This window comes from Rhincodon typus, chromosome 2 (genome assembly GCF_021869965.1).
Source record: "Rhincodon typus isolate 14 chromosome 2, sRhiTyp1.1, whole genome shotgun sequence".
Taxonomy (NCBI): Eukaryota; Metazoa; Chordata; class Chondrichthyes; order Orectolobiformes; family Rhincodontidae; genus Rhincodon; species Rhincodon typus.
Window position 1 is genome coordinate 47,321,175 of NC_063333.1, and position 19,605 is coordinate 47,340,779.

Consider the following 19,605-nt stretch of genomic DNA (forward strand, 5'->3'; position numbering starts at 1 on the left):
CTCCCCCACCCCCCCCTCCCCCAGTGATCGAGAACGCCCTCGACCGTGTCTCCCGCATTTCCCACAAATCATCCCTCACACCCCGTCCCCACAATAACAGCCAAAAAAGAATCCCCCTTGTCCTCGTGTACCACCCCACCAACCTCCGGATCCAACGCATCATCCTCCGACACTTCCGCCATCTGCAATCCGACCCCACCACCAAAGACATTTTTCTCTCCCGTCCTTATCTGCTTTCCGGAAGAACCACTCTCTCCGTGACTCCCTTGTCCGCTCCACACTCCCCTCCAGCCCCACCACACCCGGCCCTTTTCTCTGCAACCGCAGGAAGTACTACACCTGCTCCCACACCACCTCCCTCAACCCCATCCCAGGCCCCAAGAAGACTTTCCACATCAAGCAGATGTTCACCTGCACATCTGTTAATGTGGTATACTGCATCTGCTGTACCCGTTGTGGCCTCCTCTACATCGGGGAAACCAAGTGGAGGCTAGGGGACCGCTTTGCAGAACACCTACGCTCGGTTCGCAATAAACAACTGCACCTCCCAGTCGCGAACCATTTCAACTCCCCCTCCCATTCCTCAGACGACATGTCCATCCTGGGCCTCCTGCAGTGCCACAACGATGCCACCCGAAGGTTGCAGGAGCAGCAACTCATATTCCACTTGAGAACCCTGCAGCCCAATGGTATCAATGTGGATTTCACAAGCTTCAAAATCTCCCCTCCCCCTATTGCATCCCAAAACCAGCCCAGCTCATCCCTGCCTCCCTAACCTGTTCTTCCTCCCACCTATACCCCCACTCCCACCTCAAGCTGCACCCCCATTTCCTACCAACTAGCCTCCTCCCACCCCCTTGACCTGTCCGTCCTCCCTGGACTGACCTATGTCCTCCCTACCTCCCCACCTACACTCACCTTTACTGGCTCCATCCCCGCCTCTTTGACCTGTCTGTCTCCTCTCCACCTATCTTCTCCTCTATCCATCTTCTATCAGCCTCCCCCTCTCTCCCTATTTATTTCAGAACCCCCTTCCCCTCCCCCCCCATTTCTGAAGAAGGGTCTAGGCCCGAAACGTCAGCCTTCCTGCTCCTCTGATGCTGCTTGGCATGCTGTGTTCATCCAGCTCTACACCTTGTTATATAAGAAAGAGTTAGTTGGATGAGGAATGTATTTAGTCATGACTGTTGAGTGACTCTGTTTACTTAATGGTAAAATAATTAAGCTGCCTTTCGGCTTGAGCAGACTTTAGTGGGAAACTGATCTCGTGCATGGTAATAAAATTGGTCAAAGAATTCAGAGACTTCCAATTGCATTGGAAGTAGTGGGTAATTCCAGAATTGTGATGAGATTACCAATGGAAGAGCTGCACTTAAAAATAAAATAGCTATATACAGATTTGGCCAGAACTTTTGAAGGTAATAAATAACTGAAGATTAACAGCAGCCTCCACGTCCTTTTTATGAGAAGTGAATTTAGCTGGATTTCAAGTTTCTTTTGAGTCTGGTTCTGTTTCTTTTTGGTTATCACCTTTTAAAAGAGAATATTGCTACTATTTTATTTTCTAAAAAAGTTAAAAATTCTTAGCCATAACATCTCATGACTGAGTATCACCAATAATACAATAATACATGTTTTTCTAAATGATGTTTCAGGCCATACTGCTTGTTTCTTTCAATTTTTGCAAACCATTTGGGCAACCCATCTCTCAGATTTCTATGATTATTTACCGAACCTACTTGTGGCTCCAATCAGGGAAATGGGGCCTATTTGTTAAAGTGGACCGACAGAATTATGGAACCAGGAAAATCTAATCTCCCTGGGATTTGCATGTGTATTTCCTTTAAAGACGCAACGGCTTTAATATATAAGAAGTTTCTGGCTCAACAATACTGAAAATAAGCAAATGTATCAAAGCTTTAAGGTTGGGATTTTTGGGGAAAAATTTTGAGCAGCACCCACTGACTGGCAATGTTGCTTGGCACAAGTTCTGAAAATGCAAGTAAACAGTCAGACACAGTGCAACAAATTAACAACAGAGATTCATGGGCCCTCAAAAAAAAAGGGTTAACTTAAGCTTTATACTTAAAATATATACAGCATACAAAATCTACAGCGATGACTTGCACAAGCGTGTTTTGCTATTTAATAAAAGAGTGGGAGCTATAAACTGTTGTTTCACAACATATGATAGGCCACAGGATATGAGAAGAGTTTGACCACTTAACACATCTCTTGGGAGTCCTTTTGAGGTGTTCAGCCCATTGCCAGGGATGTTGGTGAGCATGGAGAAACTTTGCAAGATAAAGAAAAATATTTTTAAGTGCCCTTTTTACTAAAGCCTTTTATAAGACTGTAAAATTCTAAAGTGATTGTAACTTCTTCATAAAGAGTAATCTGAGTTGACAAAAAGCATTAAAGTACTTTCCGCAAGATTATGGTATAACCATTAGTTTGTGCTTGGCCAGAAAAAGTGGTACTTATTTTATGCTAAATTTGATTAACTGTGCAAAGCATGGCCTTATTTAATCTTTAATGAGATTTTCAACTCTTCTCTCAATTAAGAAATCCCAAATTTCCTTTGCCCCACATTTTAATAAATTCAAGATCTTTCCCACAAGTCGTATGGATTGTTTTGATTTGGTAAATGAATATTTTTTTTCTTTATTCATTCACGGGATGATGGCGTCGTTGGCTAGGCCAGCGTTTATTGCCCATCCTCAGTTGCCCCAAGGGCAGTTATGAGTCAACCACATTGCTGTGGATCTGGAGTCACATGTAGGCCAGACCAGGTAAGAATGGCAGTTTCCTTTCCTAAAGGACATTAGTGAGCCAGATAGTGGTTTTTTTTTTCCCCAACAAACAGCAATAGATTCACAGTTATCCTTAGGTTCTTAATTCCAGATGTTTATTGAATTCAAATTCCACCATCTGCCGTGGCAGGATTCAAACCCAGGTCCCCTGAACATCATCTGGTTCTCTAGATTAACAGTCCAGTGATAATACCACTAGGTCATTGCCTCCCCCTAGATACAGCCTTTGTAAAGACGAAACTCCATGTCTACACCTAACAAGTTGGTGAGAGCAGCAGAGTTTGTTTTGTGTGTTGTTATTCCTAAAATTGGAAAGAATACATTAGACTTGCAACTGATTACACTATTAGAGGTATGCACTGGCGCTTAGTCCTCACATTACAATATCACAATATTTTAAGCATGTTTAATTTTGCAGTTGAAATATTTTGACATAACATTCGCTGATCCGTCGTGGCATATTATAATATTGTTTTTGTTCTCTTTAGCAATTTCCTCAGTATGGTGGTGCACCAGGAGCACCTGGTGGTGCAGGATATCCTGGAGCTGGGGGTCCAGGATATCCAGGAGCTCCCGGAGCTGGAGGTTACGGTGCATTCCCGGGCCAACAGCAGGACCCACTCTATGGATACTTTGCTGCAGTAGCTGGTCAAGTAAGTTCATTTATGTTGTCTAAATTAGGACTTGTAAGCTTTTGAATGCCCTGGAACAGTATATATCTGGAGAAACGTTTTTATATGTAACATACCAGCTAACTTGCTGTTGACATGCAATCTCTTCCTCTGCTAAAGTTGCTTTCACTTTAGCTTGTGATACCTGTTAACACATTTACTTGAAGCATGCTGTTGCAAGTGTGAAGCTGAGATCAAGTGAACTTTCAGCGCAGTTCGAGAACCAGCTATTGTGAAAAATACAAGAACGTATTAAAACCATAATCTACATCCTTGAAGTGCCTCAAATGACTGAATTTTCTACTCCCTGTTGCTGTGAAAATGAAAAGGATGTGTGAGAATTGGAATTTGCTCTAGTCTCAGTGGGAAAGCTAAAATGGCCATAGATTAAAGTAAGAAAGACTAAACTAGTAAGTATAGCACCCTGTTAACAGTGCTGTGTAAATTAAACCACAAGCTCTATTGTATTCTAAATCTCAATAAGGAGCAGACAGACATTGAAGGGCTTTGAAGATGCATTAATAAAAGGTTCACTCAATTAATGTTACCAATGGTACGTGTTTCAACATTGGAGCACAAGGAGAGGGAGATTGTGGATCCATATGTGATGGAATTGTCACATCTAACTGAATCCTAGAGTTTTAACTACTGAAAGATGCACAGTAATTGATTGTCTTAGGCATAAATGGTCCTGCTATGAGACTAAATCTACCAAGGAGATAGTTTTTATGAGAAAAGCAACTAACACGTGCAGAAACTGAGGTTGTCAATTATTACCTGGAGCATATTCATGGAAGAACAGATGAGGCTGTGGTTTATGTTGAGATGCGTTCTAGGACTGATAGAGCAGTATATTGCTGTGGAAAAAGTAAACAATATTCACATGAGGCAGTAGAAATATCAAGGGTACAGAGCAAGTTGTAAGTATTATAAAAGATGTCACACAAAAAGTATGGCCAGTCTGGGGAGTTAGTGCTTAAACTTCAAGAAGCTGAATCTCTTTGATTCTGAAACCTCATTCTAAAAGGTTGGTGTTGTCAGGTGACATTTTTCACACGGGTGTGCTCTCGGAAAAGCTGACTTGTTTTCTACTGCATACACTTGCTATTGACACCTTTTTTACTTCTAGATATTTCCTTTCCTACCCTTAGCCCTCCCTTTGTCTCTTGCTCTGGGCACACTCACCATCTATTCCACTTGTTTCTACTCCCCCTTTGTCAACAGCATAAGAGCCATCGTTTTCCAACACCATTGAATTCCAAAGAAGTCGTCTGCATATCTCTTCACAAATGCTGCCAGTCCCGAGTTTCTTCAGCACTTTTGTTTTTATTTCATCAGCTATCTCAATAGCCTGTTCCTAAAAGACCTTTTTAAAATGAAGTCCATCAGGACCTGGGTACTTTTCAGCCTGCTATTCCAACAGTTTATTCAGGCTGCAGATGTTCTTTAACAACAGAATACAAGTTTATTATGCAAAATAAAACAAAAACAAAGCTATATATACATGTTGAAGACAGTTGGAAAATATTTTAATATCACTATCAGAAGAAACTTCCAACCTGTTAGAGACCCAATCCTGGAGAAATATTACTTTATCTCAGCGTTTCTTTTAAAATAAAATCTTACAGTACAGAAAAAGGAGAAAGGGGCAGATGACTGCGTGGCTCTTGAGTTGGTGCAGAAGGGAGGGTTTTAGATTCCTGGATCACTGGGATCATGTGGGGAAGCTGGGACCTGTACAAGGGAGACAATCTGCACCTCCACCAGAATCATCAACATTGCAAATAGGTTTGTTGCGCTGTAAGGAAGCATTTAAACTAGTTTAGGTGGCCTACAGCTTTTGTTCACGAAGGACAGAGCATATTTTAGTAAAGGAACAAAGGCAGAGGAGGTGAGGCTGGATGGTCTCTAATGCTACAATATTATAATTGAGACAGCTGAGTTAAGGGTGTGGAATTACGATATTGCCATCATGGAGGTGTAGTTGTGGGATGGGCAGGACTGGAAACTCTATTCTGGGTATAGTATCTTCAGGCGTAACAGGTAAAAAGAGGAAGTGGTGTCACCTTATTAATAATGGTGTACAAGATTGAGAGGCATGGACAAGGTGGATAAGAGGCAACTGTTTCCCTTGAAGCATTAATAACAAGGTGGTGGAATTTTTAGGTAAAAGTCAGGGGATTTGAGGAAAGATGATTTCACCCAGAGAGTGGTGGGAATCTGGAATGCACTGCCTGGAAGGGTAGTTGGAGCAGGAAATCTCAATTGCACTACTTGGATCAGCACTCGAAACATCATGACGTTGCAAGGCTTTGTGCCAAGTGCTGAAAAGTGGGACTAGTGTAGATTAGAGGAGTTTGGCAGTATAGACTTGATGGACCAAAGGGCTTTTTTCTGTACTGCGTGATTCTCTGGATGGTAACTGTCTTTATCCAATTTCTTTTTCTTGAACTGTGGACACAATATCATGAGCCCTTTGAATGTGCTGGCATGAAACTTTCACAATTCTACTGGCTGAAACTTTCTCAGTTCTAACAACATGATTCCTATTCAAACTTTTCTGGCTTGGAAGCTCCATCGATTGGAAGCATCTTCTGCTGAGGCACCTGGTTCCCCTGAACTGATTTGATTTCCCCCGTTAAAAGAAATTAATCTCACTTTTATGAATGCAATTTCGGGTTCTTCTGAACTAAAACTTTGAAGCTTCTGTTAGTGAAATCACAGTTAAACTAATTGCCTTAATGTGTTTACTCTGCTTGCTGCAAACCTGACAGTACCAACATTTTATCCACTGACACAACAGGTATTTCTCAGGCAATCGATTCCAAACAGACACCGAAACAGAAGTTGTTGGAGAGACTCCATGGAGAGATTAATGTTTCAAGTCTCTTCAGAAATGATGGCATCTTAGAAAAAGTGGTATTTATGCTGATGATAGAGGTTGGGGAGAAAAGGAATGAGTGGATAATTAGAGACAGAACGCAGAGAAAGGGCCAAAAATGTTAGGCAGACGAAGGGATTGTTGATCGTAAACCAGGGAAGAGAAGCTAGAGAGGTGATAAAGGGGGCGATGATTTGGTGAAAATTGGTTACTTTCAACACAACCAATCCATGCCATGACAGAACCTGTAATGTGAGGTTGGGTAAAAGGCATGGAAGGAGGTGTACATGCTCTGAAATTATTGAACTCTGTTGAGTCCTGAAGTCTGAGAAATCCCAAAGTAGAAGATGAGATGCTTGTCCTCCTACTCGCGCTGAGCGTCGCTGCTGAGACAGAAATGTTCGCCTGCAAACGTGATGGTGTGTTGAAGTGGCAGGCAGCTGGAAGGTTGGGGTCATTTTTACAGACAGAATGTAGGTGTTCTGCAAAGCAGTCACCCAATCTGTGTTTCGTTTCCCCAGTATAGGGGAGACTGCATTATGTGCAGCGAATTTGAGAGACTAGATTGAGTGAAGTGCGGGTAAATCGTTTCTTGACCTGGAAGGTATGTCTTAGGCCTTGGACATTGAGGAGGAAGGAGGTAATTGGGCAAGGTTTACACCTTCTGCAATTGCAGTGCAGTGCCATGGGGTGTAAGAAGGTTTTGGGAGTGGAGAAGAAGTGGACCAGGATATCCTGGAGGGAATGGTCCCTGCGGAATGCTGACAAGCGAGGAGAGGGGAATATATGTCTGGTGGTGGAAATGACAGCTAATAATCCTAAGCCTAAGTACTGATTCCAATTATTCTTTCTTGGAACTGACACCCTTACTTCACTGTCCAAAAACACACTAACACACTAACAGAAACAAAATTAACTTCACAGAACCACCATGTCCATCTGACCAAGTTTGAGAACTAAATACAAAACTGTCATCTAGGTATTATCCAACTTCTGTCACAATGTTCAGTCATTGCCATTTATTAACCAGCCCATCAAAACACACTACAAAACATTAATTTTCATGCTGTGTCCAAAGGTCTTTCTGCAAATCATTTCAGTAGCTAAATCTTTAATTTCATATTCTGACTCAAAGGACCATAAATGGCAGTCCATTCTTCTTTTATAAGTTTTAACCTAATGTTGTTTGTCAAGAACAATCCTTTCATACAGAGACAAGCATCGTGGAATCTAAAAAATTGGATGGAATAGTACGGCACACAAGAAAGCCCATTTTAAACCTGTCGGGTTTGGGTAAGTTCTTTCAAAGAATAATCCAGCTCAGTCCCATTCCAGTAACAGCAGTGGGCTAGTAATTCAGAACCCCAGGCTAATTGGTTGATGTCTATAAAATCATGAAGGGCATGGATAGGGCAAATAGCCAAGGTCTTTTTCTAGGGTGGGGAAGCCTAAAACTAGAGGGCATCAGTTTAAGTTGAAAGGAGAGAGATTTAAAAGGTACCTGAGGGGCAACATTTCAAACAGAGGGTGGTGCTTGTATGGAACGACCTGCCAGAGGAAGTGGTGGAGGCTGATACAATTACAACATGTAAAAGGCATCTGGATGGGTATATGAATAGGAAGGATTTAGAGAGATGGGGGCCAAATGCTGATGGAACTTTCTGAGCCCTAATCATCCTTGGAGCCAGCAACAGCATCACTTTCGTTGTCCTGGAGTCTCTGTATCAACTCCTGTCCAAATGATTTCATCCCTGCCCAGAAGAGTCTGCTACAGTGCTCCAATAAAGCACAGCACAACCTGGAGGAACAACATCTCATCTCTACAGCCTTTGGGACTTGTGTTGAATTTCACAGCTTCACAGCACAACCTCTGACTTTCACTTTTATTACATTCCTCCACCTCCACCCAAAGGCTCTGTCTTTTTGACTTTACTCAGCAGAACGGACCTATTTTCTCCTTTTCTCACATTCATGTACACTCTTTACATTTCTATCTCTGTCTCACGACCATTAGCAATCCGATTTTGTTTTCTGGGTACCACCTCTAACATCAGCGTAAGAACCAATGTTTTCCAGGTGCTAACAGTTCCAAAGAAGTTTGAGATTCAATGTTAACCCTGTTTCTTTCTGTCCACACATGCTGCCAGACCTGCTGGGTTTCATTTTCTATTCTGATTTCTGTGTAATATTGTTGTTTCAACAAATCTGTTCAGTTACAACACTGCTGTGCAAGCGTTGGCAAATTGTTCCCTTTGTCAAGTCAATTTCTTATGACACTTTTTTTTTAATTTTTAAAAAAGTTTACATATTCCTTTCAAGTACTCTGTTCGTAAATTGAAAGGAATGGTTGGTGGGGGGTGGTGGCGGGTGCGGTGGTGTTTGTGACACTGAGAAAAAACTTAGTAGATATGATATGTGCTTTAGCAATTAGTTATTGTCCAGAAGGTTTGGTCAGTTGTGTGCAGCGTCAAAGTTTATATGTGTTGCTCTGTGAATGAAGTAGCAGAGAGCTGGTGGTACTTAACTTTTGTGGAGTTCAGAAGATCATTGACCTCCTTAATGCATTGCTTAGCGTCCCTTTTAACCAGGGACACAACCTTGACCCAGGCTGCTATCTGGGTCATGGCTGGCAGTGCCTTCTGTAGTGGCCTGCTGGAAGAAGGACGGCCCTCCCCTCCTTTGCCCCATCCACCAAGATCTCCAGGCCCCTGTGTGTGAAGCAGAGTGTCAGCACTCCTCACTGGGCATGTCCTCACTGATAATGGATGACCACCCAAGATGTGACACTCAGCTCCTAGTTTGCAGAGTCTGAAGTGATGTGCGGCTGGGCTTAAAAAACAATGATGCCATTGGTTTGAGTGTGCAAGTTCCTGGCAGTGGCAAATGCTTCTGCAGTTCTTCCTGCATGATTCCACAAAAAGGGTGTTGAAGAGTCCAGCCGTATACTTAATAAAGTGATTAATAGGAGACGGCATGAGAAAATCGTTGAGACATGGTGGGTCTGGTGCCATTTTGCCATTTATCTCATTGGAGGTGGTGATGCAATGAAGGATTAAAAAAATTAGTTCCTGTGATGGGGTTTTCTTGGGCGTTGTCTTGCGAAGAAAGGCTGAATAAATTGTTTTCATTACAATTCACTTGTGGGACATGGGCATCGCTGGCTGGCCAGCATTTCTTGCCCATCCCTAGTTGCCCTTAAGGTGGTGGTGAGCTATGTTGTTGAGTTGATGCAGTCCTCCTGCTGTTGGTTGACCCACAATGCCATTAGGGAGGGAATTCCAGGATTTTGGCCCCATTGTTTCTGGAGTTTTGAAGAATGAGAAGTGACTTCATTACAACAAACGACGTTCTTAAAGGGCTTGATAGAGTAGATGCTGAGAGAGAGACCAGAAAGAAAAACACAGGGGCATAGCCTTGGAATACAAGGCTCGTTGTTTAGTACTGATGTAAGGGTAGATTGCTTCACTCAAGGTTTGTGAATATAAGGACTTCTGTAATCCAGAGAATATCACTGAATACATTTAAGTCTGTATTTTTGGGTCTTAGATCCAAATGACTTGGAGTGACGAGCCATATGGTCTACTGTATCTAGTTCTTTCATTCTTGTGATTTGAAAACAAGAATGAGAAACTTGAAAATCCAGAAGTTGCTGAACTCTGAGCTTGTGTAGGTCAGATGAGCCTAGGTTTGGGTTGAATGGGGCTTTGTGCAAGATAAAATACATGAAGCAGAGCTGTGGATGAGCTCAAATTTGAAGAAGTTCAAGTTGAGAAAATAGCCAGGATCATGTGAGAATAGTTGAGCCTACTGATAAGAAAAGTATAGGTGAGAGTTTCAGCGCCAGATTAACTTGGGTTGTGGCAAGACTTGGAGATGTGACCGAGGATATGGGCTTGGGTTCTCAGTGAGGGCTCAGAAAGGGATCCACAGTGAGAATAATTTGGTTCAGCTTTAGACAATAGCCATGGAGAAGGTTATAAGCAATGGCTACAGAAAGGAATTGGTCTTCTGACCCTATCACAATCACTAATTTAGCCAATATTTTAGTTTGGAAATTTCTGTCCATCTTAACAGCTTCTGACTGTCCCTGCATGTCACTGGTTCAATGATGGAGTGACATGGTGCCATATTGGCCCATACATTGCACCCATTCAGATCAGTGGAGTTTGACTGCTTTCACTGACTTGCACAAGAACATTTTTTCCCATTGTTTATGGTGGTTCAGAATTTTGACCATTCTAATGGTGAACTTATGAATAAGGTATATAGTGAATAGAAGGAGTAAATTGTTTTATGGTTGTTCATTGTAAAATTGATCTTGTGAACAAAGCTTATTCCTGTCTGTTACTGTATGGTGTGTTTTTATGTTCACATGTACGTTGTTTACTGATTTGACATCTGTATCCTGTATTCAGGTAAGGCAATGACTTACCCCTTCCATGTTCTAACTTGAATTTTTATTTCTATTTCTTTTAGAACAATAATCTTAAATCATATTTGGAGACTATTCAACCAATTGCCTTACGAAAGTGTCAAAATCCTTATGATAAATTCCTGGTAATCAGGACCTAATAGTGGGCCCAAGCTGTATACCAGTAGCATCATTCATGTGGATGTGTGACTTTTCTTTGTAGGATGGTCAGATAGATGCTGAGGAACTTCAGAGATGTCTTACTCAATCTGGCATCAGTGGCACCTACAAACGTGAGTTGTAAATGTTTTAAAACATACACCAAAAACTGAAATAATAATCTTATTAAGATTATGATCTAATCCAAAAAGCAAGAAATGAATTGGAAGCATGTCAGCTATTTTTATTTGTTTCTTATGTTCCCTGTTAGCTGTTCTCTGTTTCTGAGACTGTGAATCACATGCAAAATCAGGAGGTGTTGAATATTGTAACAGACTGTGCAAAACTTTAATTTGCTTGTGGTCCTTGTGACAGAAGTTGTCTTTCAGTGCTGTTAGGAACCATTAGTGTCGGGTTTTTTGAATAATATCTGCCCTTGTTCCAATTGGCTTTGTCTGCCCTTTTGTATGCAGTCTAATGTACAAACGAAAGCATGTATAATATGACAAGAATTAGCATTGCACTTTTTGCAAATAGACTAATTGCCTTTTTGAAATAAAAATTGTCTCCAACGTATTCAAGTCAAAGTTGTCAAGCCAACTTGTCTAAAATTACTTTGTCATTTTACTCATTTGGAAAAAACCTGTCAATAAGTCAGAAAGCACTCTAGAATCTGAGCATGTGGTTCAGAGTGACCTTACATTCAATATTAAGGGAATGCTTCACTGCCAAGAGTTCTTCAACTAACATCACCCAAAGAGTAGGTTAACTAATAACTAATTGCTATTTGTGGGATCTTTCTGAAAACAAGATGCCGCCACCACCACCACATGCACTGAATTACTTCTTTGAAAGGCACTGTGTGAAATACCTATTTGAGACTTATTGAGGCACAGTTTAAAGTCTGTCTGCATCTACATTGCATCGTACGATTAAAAATCCCCCATCTCTCACTCATTGACTTTTAAGATTCCAAATTTTTAAAAAAACTGATGACTCACCCTTAACATTTCTTGGTATCAAACAGTTTATTTTGGGTTTAAATTGTTGCAGCTGTTTTGTTTATCATTTTATGAGCTTCATTTCGTAACTGTTAGAAGAAATGAGTTATCATATGAGGCATGCAACTGTTGAAACATGTTCTGGTCTTTCTATATTTAGGTGATAAAAACATACATGAAACCGTCTCCTTTCACTTAATGCTTTTAGTATGTTTTGGTTCCATTATGTTAATATTTGACATTCTAAAACAATGCGTATTACTCTTTTTATGCAAAGTTTATATTTCAAATTCATTACTAGTCATGAATCATGCCGAGCTGATTCATAAACAAATCACAGTATCATTTGTAGCTCTTCAGCTTGGAGAGTTATTATGATGTTTAATTTCACTACGGACTATGAGTCCCTCAAAATACCTTCCATTGCTGTTTCTCTAGAAAGAAATAGGAGTAGGCCATTCAGCCTGCCAAGCCTGCTGCACCATTCAATATGAACATGGCTGATCATCCTACTCCATTCTCTGATCATATTTTAGCCTCAACCCTTGATTCATTTAATCGTAACAACTATATTCAATTAGTATTTAAAAGCATTCAGTACTTTTGGCTTTGACTACTTTCTGTGACTGAGAATTTCCCAACCTCACCACTCTGAGTGAAAAGGTTTCTTCCATCTTGGTCCAAAAGGACCTACCCAGAATCCTTAGACATTGACCAACTGGATCTGGACTCTCCAGTCATCAGAACCATCTGCATTTACCCTGTATTGTCCTGTGAGAACTTTATAGTTTTAGATTTATTGTATTCCCACCATATCCAGAACATTTCTCCTTGAATAAGGAGACAAAAACTGTGTACAATACTCTGGTGTGATCTCACCAAGGCCCTGCACAATTGCAGCAAGACATCCCTGCCCGTGGACTCAAATTCTCTCACAATGAAGGCCATCATACCATCTGTCTCCTTCACCACCTGCTGCACCTGCATGTGTACTTTCAGCATCTGGTGTACAAGGACACCCAGGTCTCAGTGAATCTCCCCATTTCCCAATCTATCGCCATTCCGAAGAATGATAATGCCCTTTGCCGTATAACTCCAGTTCCATTTTGTAAAATTCTCAACACTTTCAGTAGCTAAATTTGGATCCTGTATACCTTGTTGGTGTCCTGAAAAATATTTTTCCCTCCATCCAACATCATTAAAACAGATTATCTGAAAATCCTCTGATTGCTATTCTCACGGATTTTTTTTTTTTTGCATCCAAATTCATTTCTGCATTTCCTACATTAAAATAGTGACTACATTTCAAAGGTACTGTATTGGTTGTTATAATCTTTGGGATTACCTGAAGTGAAAGCCACTAAATAACAGGTTTTTGCAACAGTTAAAACTGATCGCTAGATCGCTAGATTAAAGAATGCTGTAAAGCTCATTAACACGGGAGTAAAGTAATAAATTGGATAATCAGTGCCAGTGATCAACTAGTCTGCAGACAGATAAATAGTCTTTACGACAGAATGTACATTATGAAAGCTGATTACAGTGAATTCTATGTTGTGTTCTCATTATTGTCTCTCTGCAGCATTCAGCATGGAGACCTGCAGGCTAATGATTTCCATGTTAGATGTATCCTTAAAATACTAAAGTCTTCCAACAATGCAAAATGATGCCATTTTTAAAATATGAACAGTCATGTTTGCTATGAGATTGACCAGTTTAATTTTCAAATGCAAAAGAAAGCTGTTCCATTACTTGATTGTTCTATATGCAGAAAATGGAAACAACTTTGAACCTCCTATGTACAAGGAAGCAGAGGCAGTCACCGAATTCACAAGGAAATTGGATGGGCACTTAAGTAAATAAACGTTTCGGGCTACAAGAATAGAACACTGGAATAGGACTGGCTATGTTGCCTAACAGAGAGCCAGCATGGAGTCAATGGCCCACATGACCGTCCCTGTACCACAAAGAGCATTACATTCAGTGAACCTATAACTTAGATATTTTCAATTAACCAGTGTTATTCTGGAGTAGGCGCAACTTGAACCTATGGTGTTATGGGCAGGCATCTTTAGAACAAGAAATGTCCCACAGGTGAGAAATCTCAACGGATCAAGTGACAATATGGTGGGCTTCCTGGTCAGTGAGGTCACTAAATTGGGATGCCTTGCCCTGCTGGAATTTTCCAGCCAATCAGACGCTGGCAGCCACAGAGCAGCAGTGACCCGTTGAAGGCTCAGGCTCCCGGTAGAACAGTGCAGAAGGGGAGGACCTGTTTTATGAGAGGGGATTACAGGGTTGGGGTAGCGAAGGTGTTCAGGGAGTCTGTGTCTTTCCTTGCCTCCCCCCACTCCCCAACTGGGCAGACCAGCCTGTTTTGCCAGTCAGGAAGGCAGCCACTGTCCTTGCCTACCGAAAACAAAGTCAATTGGGCAGGTTGAGACCCTTACATGGCTGTTAATTGTTCAAGGCTATAAGTCGTCACATTTGGGAAGGTCAACCAAGGATCTTTTGGCCCAGCAAATAATAACTGAGGTGACAGGAAGTAGGCGGTTATTTCTCTGGGGCAATCTGTACAATTATTTGCCCTTCCTGTTTGCTTCCTGCCACTTCCAGGGTGTGCAACAATCTATGCCCAGAAGTATTCCGCCCATAGTCCCTGCTGGCTCACAAACTCTCTGTCCTTTTTGACTCTAAGTACCCATGTCATGCACTCTGAATCCATGCAGGAAAGGAGGGACTTTACTGGTCTGTATTAAATTCCATCTGCCACTTGTATGCAATTTGTGTTCAGTTATAGCTATGTGTCATCTCCACTGGTTGACACATGGCCTTTTAAAATTTTCTTTTAATGCATTGGAATGTCATCTATATTCATTATTGTGAATGATGGCCAGATTAAAAAGTATCTTTGCCATTAAGTCAGCAGCAAATAAGAAATGTGCCTTCAGATTCACAATTGTGTAAAAGTGGCGTGCAGCAGGCAAGTTAGTCTTCCTGGTGCATTTAGATGGAGTAGGAACTGCTTGTCTTCCACAGGGAGCTTTGTACTGGGGAGAGGAGGCTGAGCTGTTACATTGAGCTCAGATTGTGGCTCTCCAGGAAGCCGAGGACATGGCTGTCCAGGGGAAGGAGGTTGGGTTGTGACTGCCCGAATAAGGATCCAAGGGACAGAGCACGAAAGCCAGCAGAGAAAAGGTCAATCTCTACTGAAGGCAGCATAAGCAGGATAGAAGACAGGTTAAAGGCAAGCGAATGGTGAGGCTGCAAGCATCAAAGAGCACCAAAAACAGGCCAAGGCTGATGGATGGAGGGTCGAGAATGATGGTTGGCAGGTTGAACGTTAACGGGAGGGGAAGGGTATAGCTCCTGATGAATAGTCAACAAGGTTGATGGGTATGGTTTAAGGGTTGCAGAAGTCAGAGCTATGGTATTGAAGTGAAGGTCAAAGGTGACTCAGTGTGCAGAGCTCGCAGCTCCAGGGTTCACACTCCAGGCAGCTGGTTTGTTAGAAGCAATGCCTTTCTGGGTGTTGTTTAGATTTAGAATCCCTACAGTGTAGAAACAGGCCCTTCGGCCCAACAAGTCTACACCAACCCTCAGAGCATCCCAGCCAGACCCATCCCCCTATAAGCCATCTGATCTACACATCCCTGAACACGACAGGCAATTTAGCATTGCCAATCCACCTAGCCTGCACATCTTTGGACTGTGGGAGGAAACCAGAGCACCCGGAGGAAACCCACGCAGACATGGGGAGAATGTGCAAACTCCACATAGGCAGTCACCTGAGGGTGGAATCGAACCCGGGTCCCTGGCGCTGTGAGGCAGCAGTGATAACCACTGAGCCACCGTGCTGCCCAAATAAGATGCTCGCACCTGTCATTGGCCGTTGGGTCCAACCAGCCTGTCTTAGTGTTTACATTACACACACGTGTCTGGCCACCTTACTTTGTCTGATTCCATCAACATATATGTAAGTCCTTTTCTCATTCGTATACTCAGTGCAGAGAAGAACTGACTCCAGGTTGGTTACACACTGTACCACTAGTGCTTCGTAATGTTCTTTTTTTTAATTAGCTACACAATTGATTTTTCTTTTGCAGGTAACTTTGTCAAGTTGGTTCTGCAAGCTTTGCATTCATTGGTTAGTACTATATTACAGTTGACTGTTGACTTCAATATTTGTTCAGTAACATATGCTCACTATCAAAGGTTTTTGTTCCTTGATGGTAATTGCCAGCGAGATATGTCTGGTACAATGGGTTTTCCAGAATTCAAAGAGCTGTGGACAGTTTTGAGTAACTGGCGGCAGAACTTTTCTACTTTTGACCGAGACAGGAGTGGAACTGTAGAACCCCAGGAACTACAACAAGCTATTGGTGCCATGGGTAAGCAACAGATTTGATGCAGTATGTCAATGATTTCTGAACTAACCTCCCCAGACAATGTGCTTGTTCCATGAGTGTGTGTCTCTTCAGGGCTTGAGTTTTTAAAAAAAAAAGTCAAGGTTGACATTCCAGTGAAGTACTGAAGGAACGCTCCGTCACTTAGAGGTGCCATATTTTGGATGAGAGCTTAAAGTGAGGCCCTATCTTCCTGCTGTTGTGGAAATAAAAGATTTACCACATCATCTCAGAGAAGAGCACAGGAGTTATCTCCTGACCCATATTTAGTACTCGATCAATGACCAGATATTCTAAATAATTGTCATTATCACAAGCCTGCTTGTTAATTTGCTGTGTGCAAATGAGGTGCTGTTTCCTACTTTGCAACAATAAGTATACTTCAAAAAGAACTTCATTGGCTACAAAGTGCTTTGAACAGCTGGTGGTCATGAAAATTACTGTGTAAATCCAAGTCTTAATCTTCGCATGATTTATTTAAAATAATTGTCATATCATATGTGTATATACACAAGCTTACATCTAAAAAGATCTCCATACCTCAGATGAACTTTTTAAATTCAGCATGTTCACAATTAATTCGTAACCATCTATAGAGCAATTAATAATTGCTTCAATTTTATACTCTGCTTCCCTAACAGGAGGGAAGAAAATCTAAAGAGTAGTGACCCTCACTACAAAATGATGTACGATTTGTAAATCTGATTTACTATTACAGGCAAGAGTATTCTCTTTAAAGGCATGGATTTTAAATATTAAACAATAAGGAAAACATTGGTCTTGCTTTATTTAGAAATCAGAGCACTAAAACAAGGTAAAATGGAAATTTTCAAAAAAGGAACTTTTAAAATTGAGAATATTGAACTAAATTCATAGAATCAGAAATTAAATGGCTGTTTGCTACTGCTGTATATTGGAGCCCTGTACAAGACCTTGGATTACCTGAACAGTGTTCTGGAGCTATCAAAATAACAGTTAGCTCCACGTTACTATCAGTAGACACAGATCTGAAATTGATGTTTACTTCATATATTTTATATACTTTACTGGTGTCATTTTTTTCCTTATTTACAGTCAATGAGGAAAAGAAAGGTAGCGCTTGAAATATTTTTCTCTGTTCTAATACAGATCCTTTGCAGCCACAGGCAGGATTGCAAATAACTAGGCTTTTAACATTGTATGAATGTAATACATTTTACTTTTGCTTTAAAAAAACACAGGAAATGCCCAGGAAAGACTGTCTGGCAATATTGAGTATATTTAGCAAAAAGCACCTCAGACCACAATCCTAAAAGTACATAAAATAACCAATAAATTGTAGAGTACTGGTATTTATAAAGTCTGTCCTAAATAGGCATTGCATGACGTGTTTTCAGAATTTGTGTTTAAATCTTGTCTCCCCACAAGAATTCCCGTCTCCAAAAAAAAATGAAATTTATCCAATTATTTTGTAACTGGAATGTTCATGCCAAAAAGGAGGACAACGGCCTCGTGGTATTGATCCAGAAACCCCAGTAATAATTTGGGGGACCTGGGTTTGAATACCACCATGGCAGATGGTGGAATTTAGATTCAATTTAAAAATCTGCAATTAACAGTGTAATGACTGTGAAACCTGTGTCAATTGTCTGGAAAAAAGCTGATCACGTTCCCTAATTTCCTTCAAGGAAAGAAATCTGCCAGCCGTACCTGGTTTGACCTACATGTGATTCCAGATACACAGCAATGTGGTTGACTCTTAACTGCTCTCTGGGCAATTAGGGTTGGCACTGAATGCCTAACCAGTGGTGCACATATCCTGTGAATGAGTATAAAATAATTTTATTTTTCCAGAGATGTATAAAGATTATAAAAGGTCTGAAATGTTTTCTATTCATTTTATTGACTAGGGTACAGATTGTCTCCTCAAAGTTTGAATGGAATTGTAAAGCGATATAGCACCCATGGGAAGATCTCCTTTGATGATTATGTAGCTTGTTGTGTAAGACTCCGTGCTCTGACAGGTATGAATCTCTTCTGAGAATGTGGTATGTTGTACAGCACATTGAATACAATATGTTGGAGATAACAACAGGAAAATGTTGAAAATACACTAGTTGGTCTGGTAACATTTGTAAACTACTTGGGGTGATTACCTTTTATTTTGCAGATGTTGCAAGGATTGTTGAGTATTATGTTCAATTAATTTTGATTGCCAGCATCCGCAGTACGTACTTTGTCAATGTCAAAACTGTTCAGACAAAATATTTCCAAGCTCTCTCTTTTTTGTTTCACATGTCATCAAGACTTACAGATTATTCCAAAAGAGACAGAGAGCGAGAGAGACATTCTAACCTAACATCTGTAACTTTCAGATGGTTTTAAAAATTCTTGTTATTGGTGGCAATAGCAAATATTCTATTGCGAGGGGAGGTGATGGCCTAATGGTATATCACTGGACTGTTAATCCAGAGACCCAGATAATGTTCTGGGGACCCAGGTTTGAATCCTGCCACGGCAGATGGTGGAATTTGATTGAATAAGTATGTGGAATTAAGAATCTAATGATGATCGTGAATCCATTGCTGATTTTCAGGAAAAACCCATCTGGTTCACTAATGCCCTTTAGGGAAGGAAACTGCTATCCTTACCTGGTCTGGCCTACATGTGACTCCAGACCCATAGCAATGTAGTTGACTTTTAACTGCCCTCTGGGCAATTAGGGATGGGCACTAAATGCTTCCTAGCCAGTGACACCATCATCCTGTGAATGAATATAGGATTCACAGGACAACTAAATATTGTAAATAATTTGCCTTTAAAAGATTTAATTTGCAAAGACAAAACACTAAAGCAAAGCATAAAAATGCAAAATAACACGTATTCTACTAAGATGACTTTTTATTTGATCATGTTCACGTTAGTAATTTGGAAATGAGATATGAACATCATTAGTAAGGCTGCAATTTAATATCATCCCTAACTGAGCTTGAGATGCTGGAATCAGTGATGTAATTACACCTGCAGTGCAACTGGAGGAAGAGTCCAATGATATTGACTCAGCAATAGTGAAGGAACAGAAGTAGAGTTCCAAGTCCAAAGGGTGTTGGCTTGGAAGTCCGAGATAGCAAGAACTGCAGATGTTGGAGTCTGAGACAACACAGTGTGGAGCTGGAGGAACACAGCAGGCCAGGCAGCATCAGAGGAGCAGGAAAATTGACATTTCGGGTCAGGACCCTTCTTTTTCTGAAAAAGGGTCCCGACCCAAAACGTCAACTTTCCTG

General features: G+C 41.1%; 1 protein-coding gene across 1 annotated transcript in view; it reads left to right on the forward strand.

The window, feature by feature from the left end:
* Window positions 1–19,605, forward strand: part of sri (sorcin) — a 44,450-nt gene that overhangs the window by 20,471 nt on the left and 4,374 nt on the right. Inside the window, exons 2-6 of the mRNA XM_020509806.2 lie at window positions 3,302–3,466; window positions 11,000–11,069; window positions 13,519–13,562; window positions 16,180–16,327; window positions 18,232–18,345. Of these exons, the coding sequence (XP_020365395.1) occupies window positions 3,302–3,466; window positions 11,000–11,069; window positions 13,519–13,562; window positions 16,180–16,327; window positions 18,232–18,345 (541 nt within the window). The remainder of the gene's footprint in view (window positions 1–3,301; window positions 3,467–10,999; window positions 11,070–13,518; window positions 13,563–16,179; window positions 16,328–18,231; window positions 18,346–19,605) is intronic.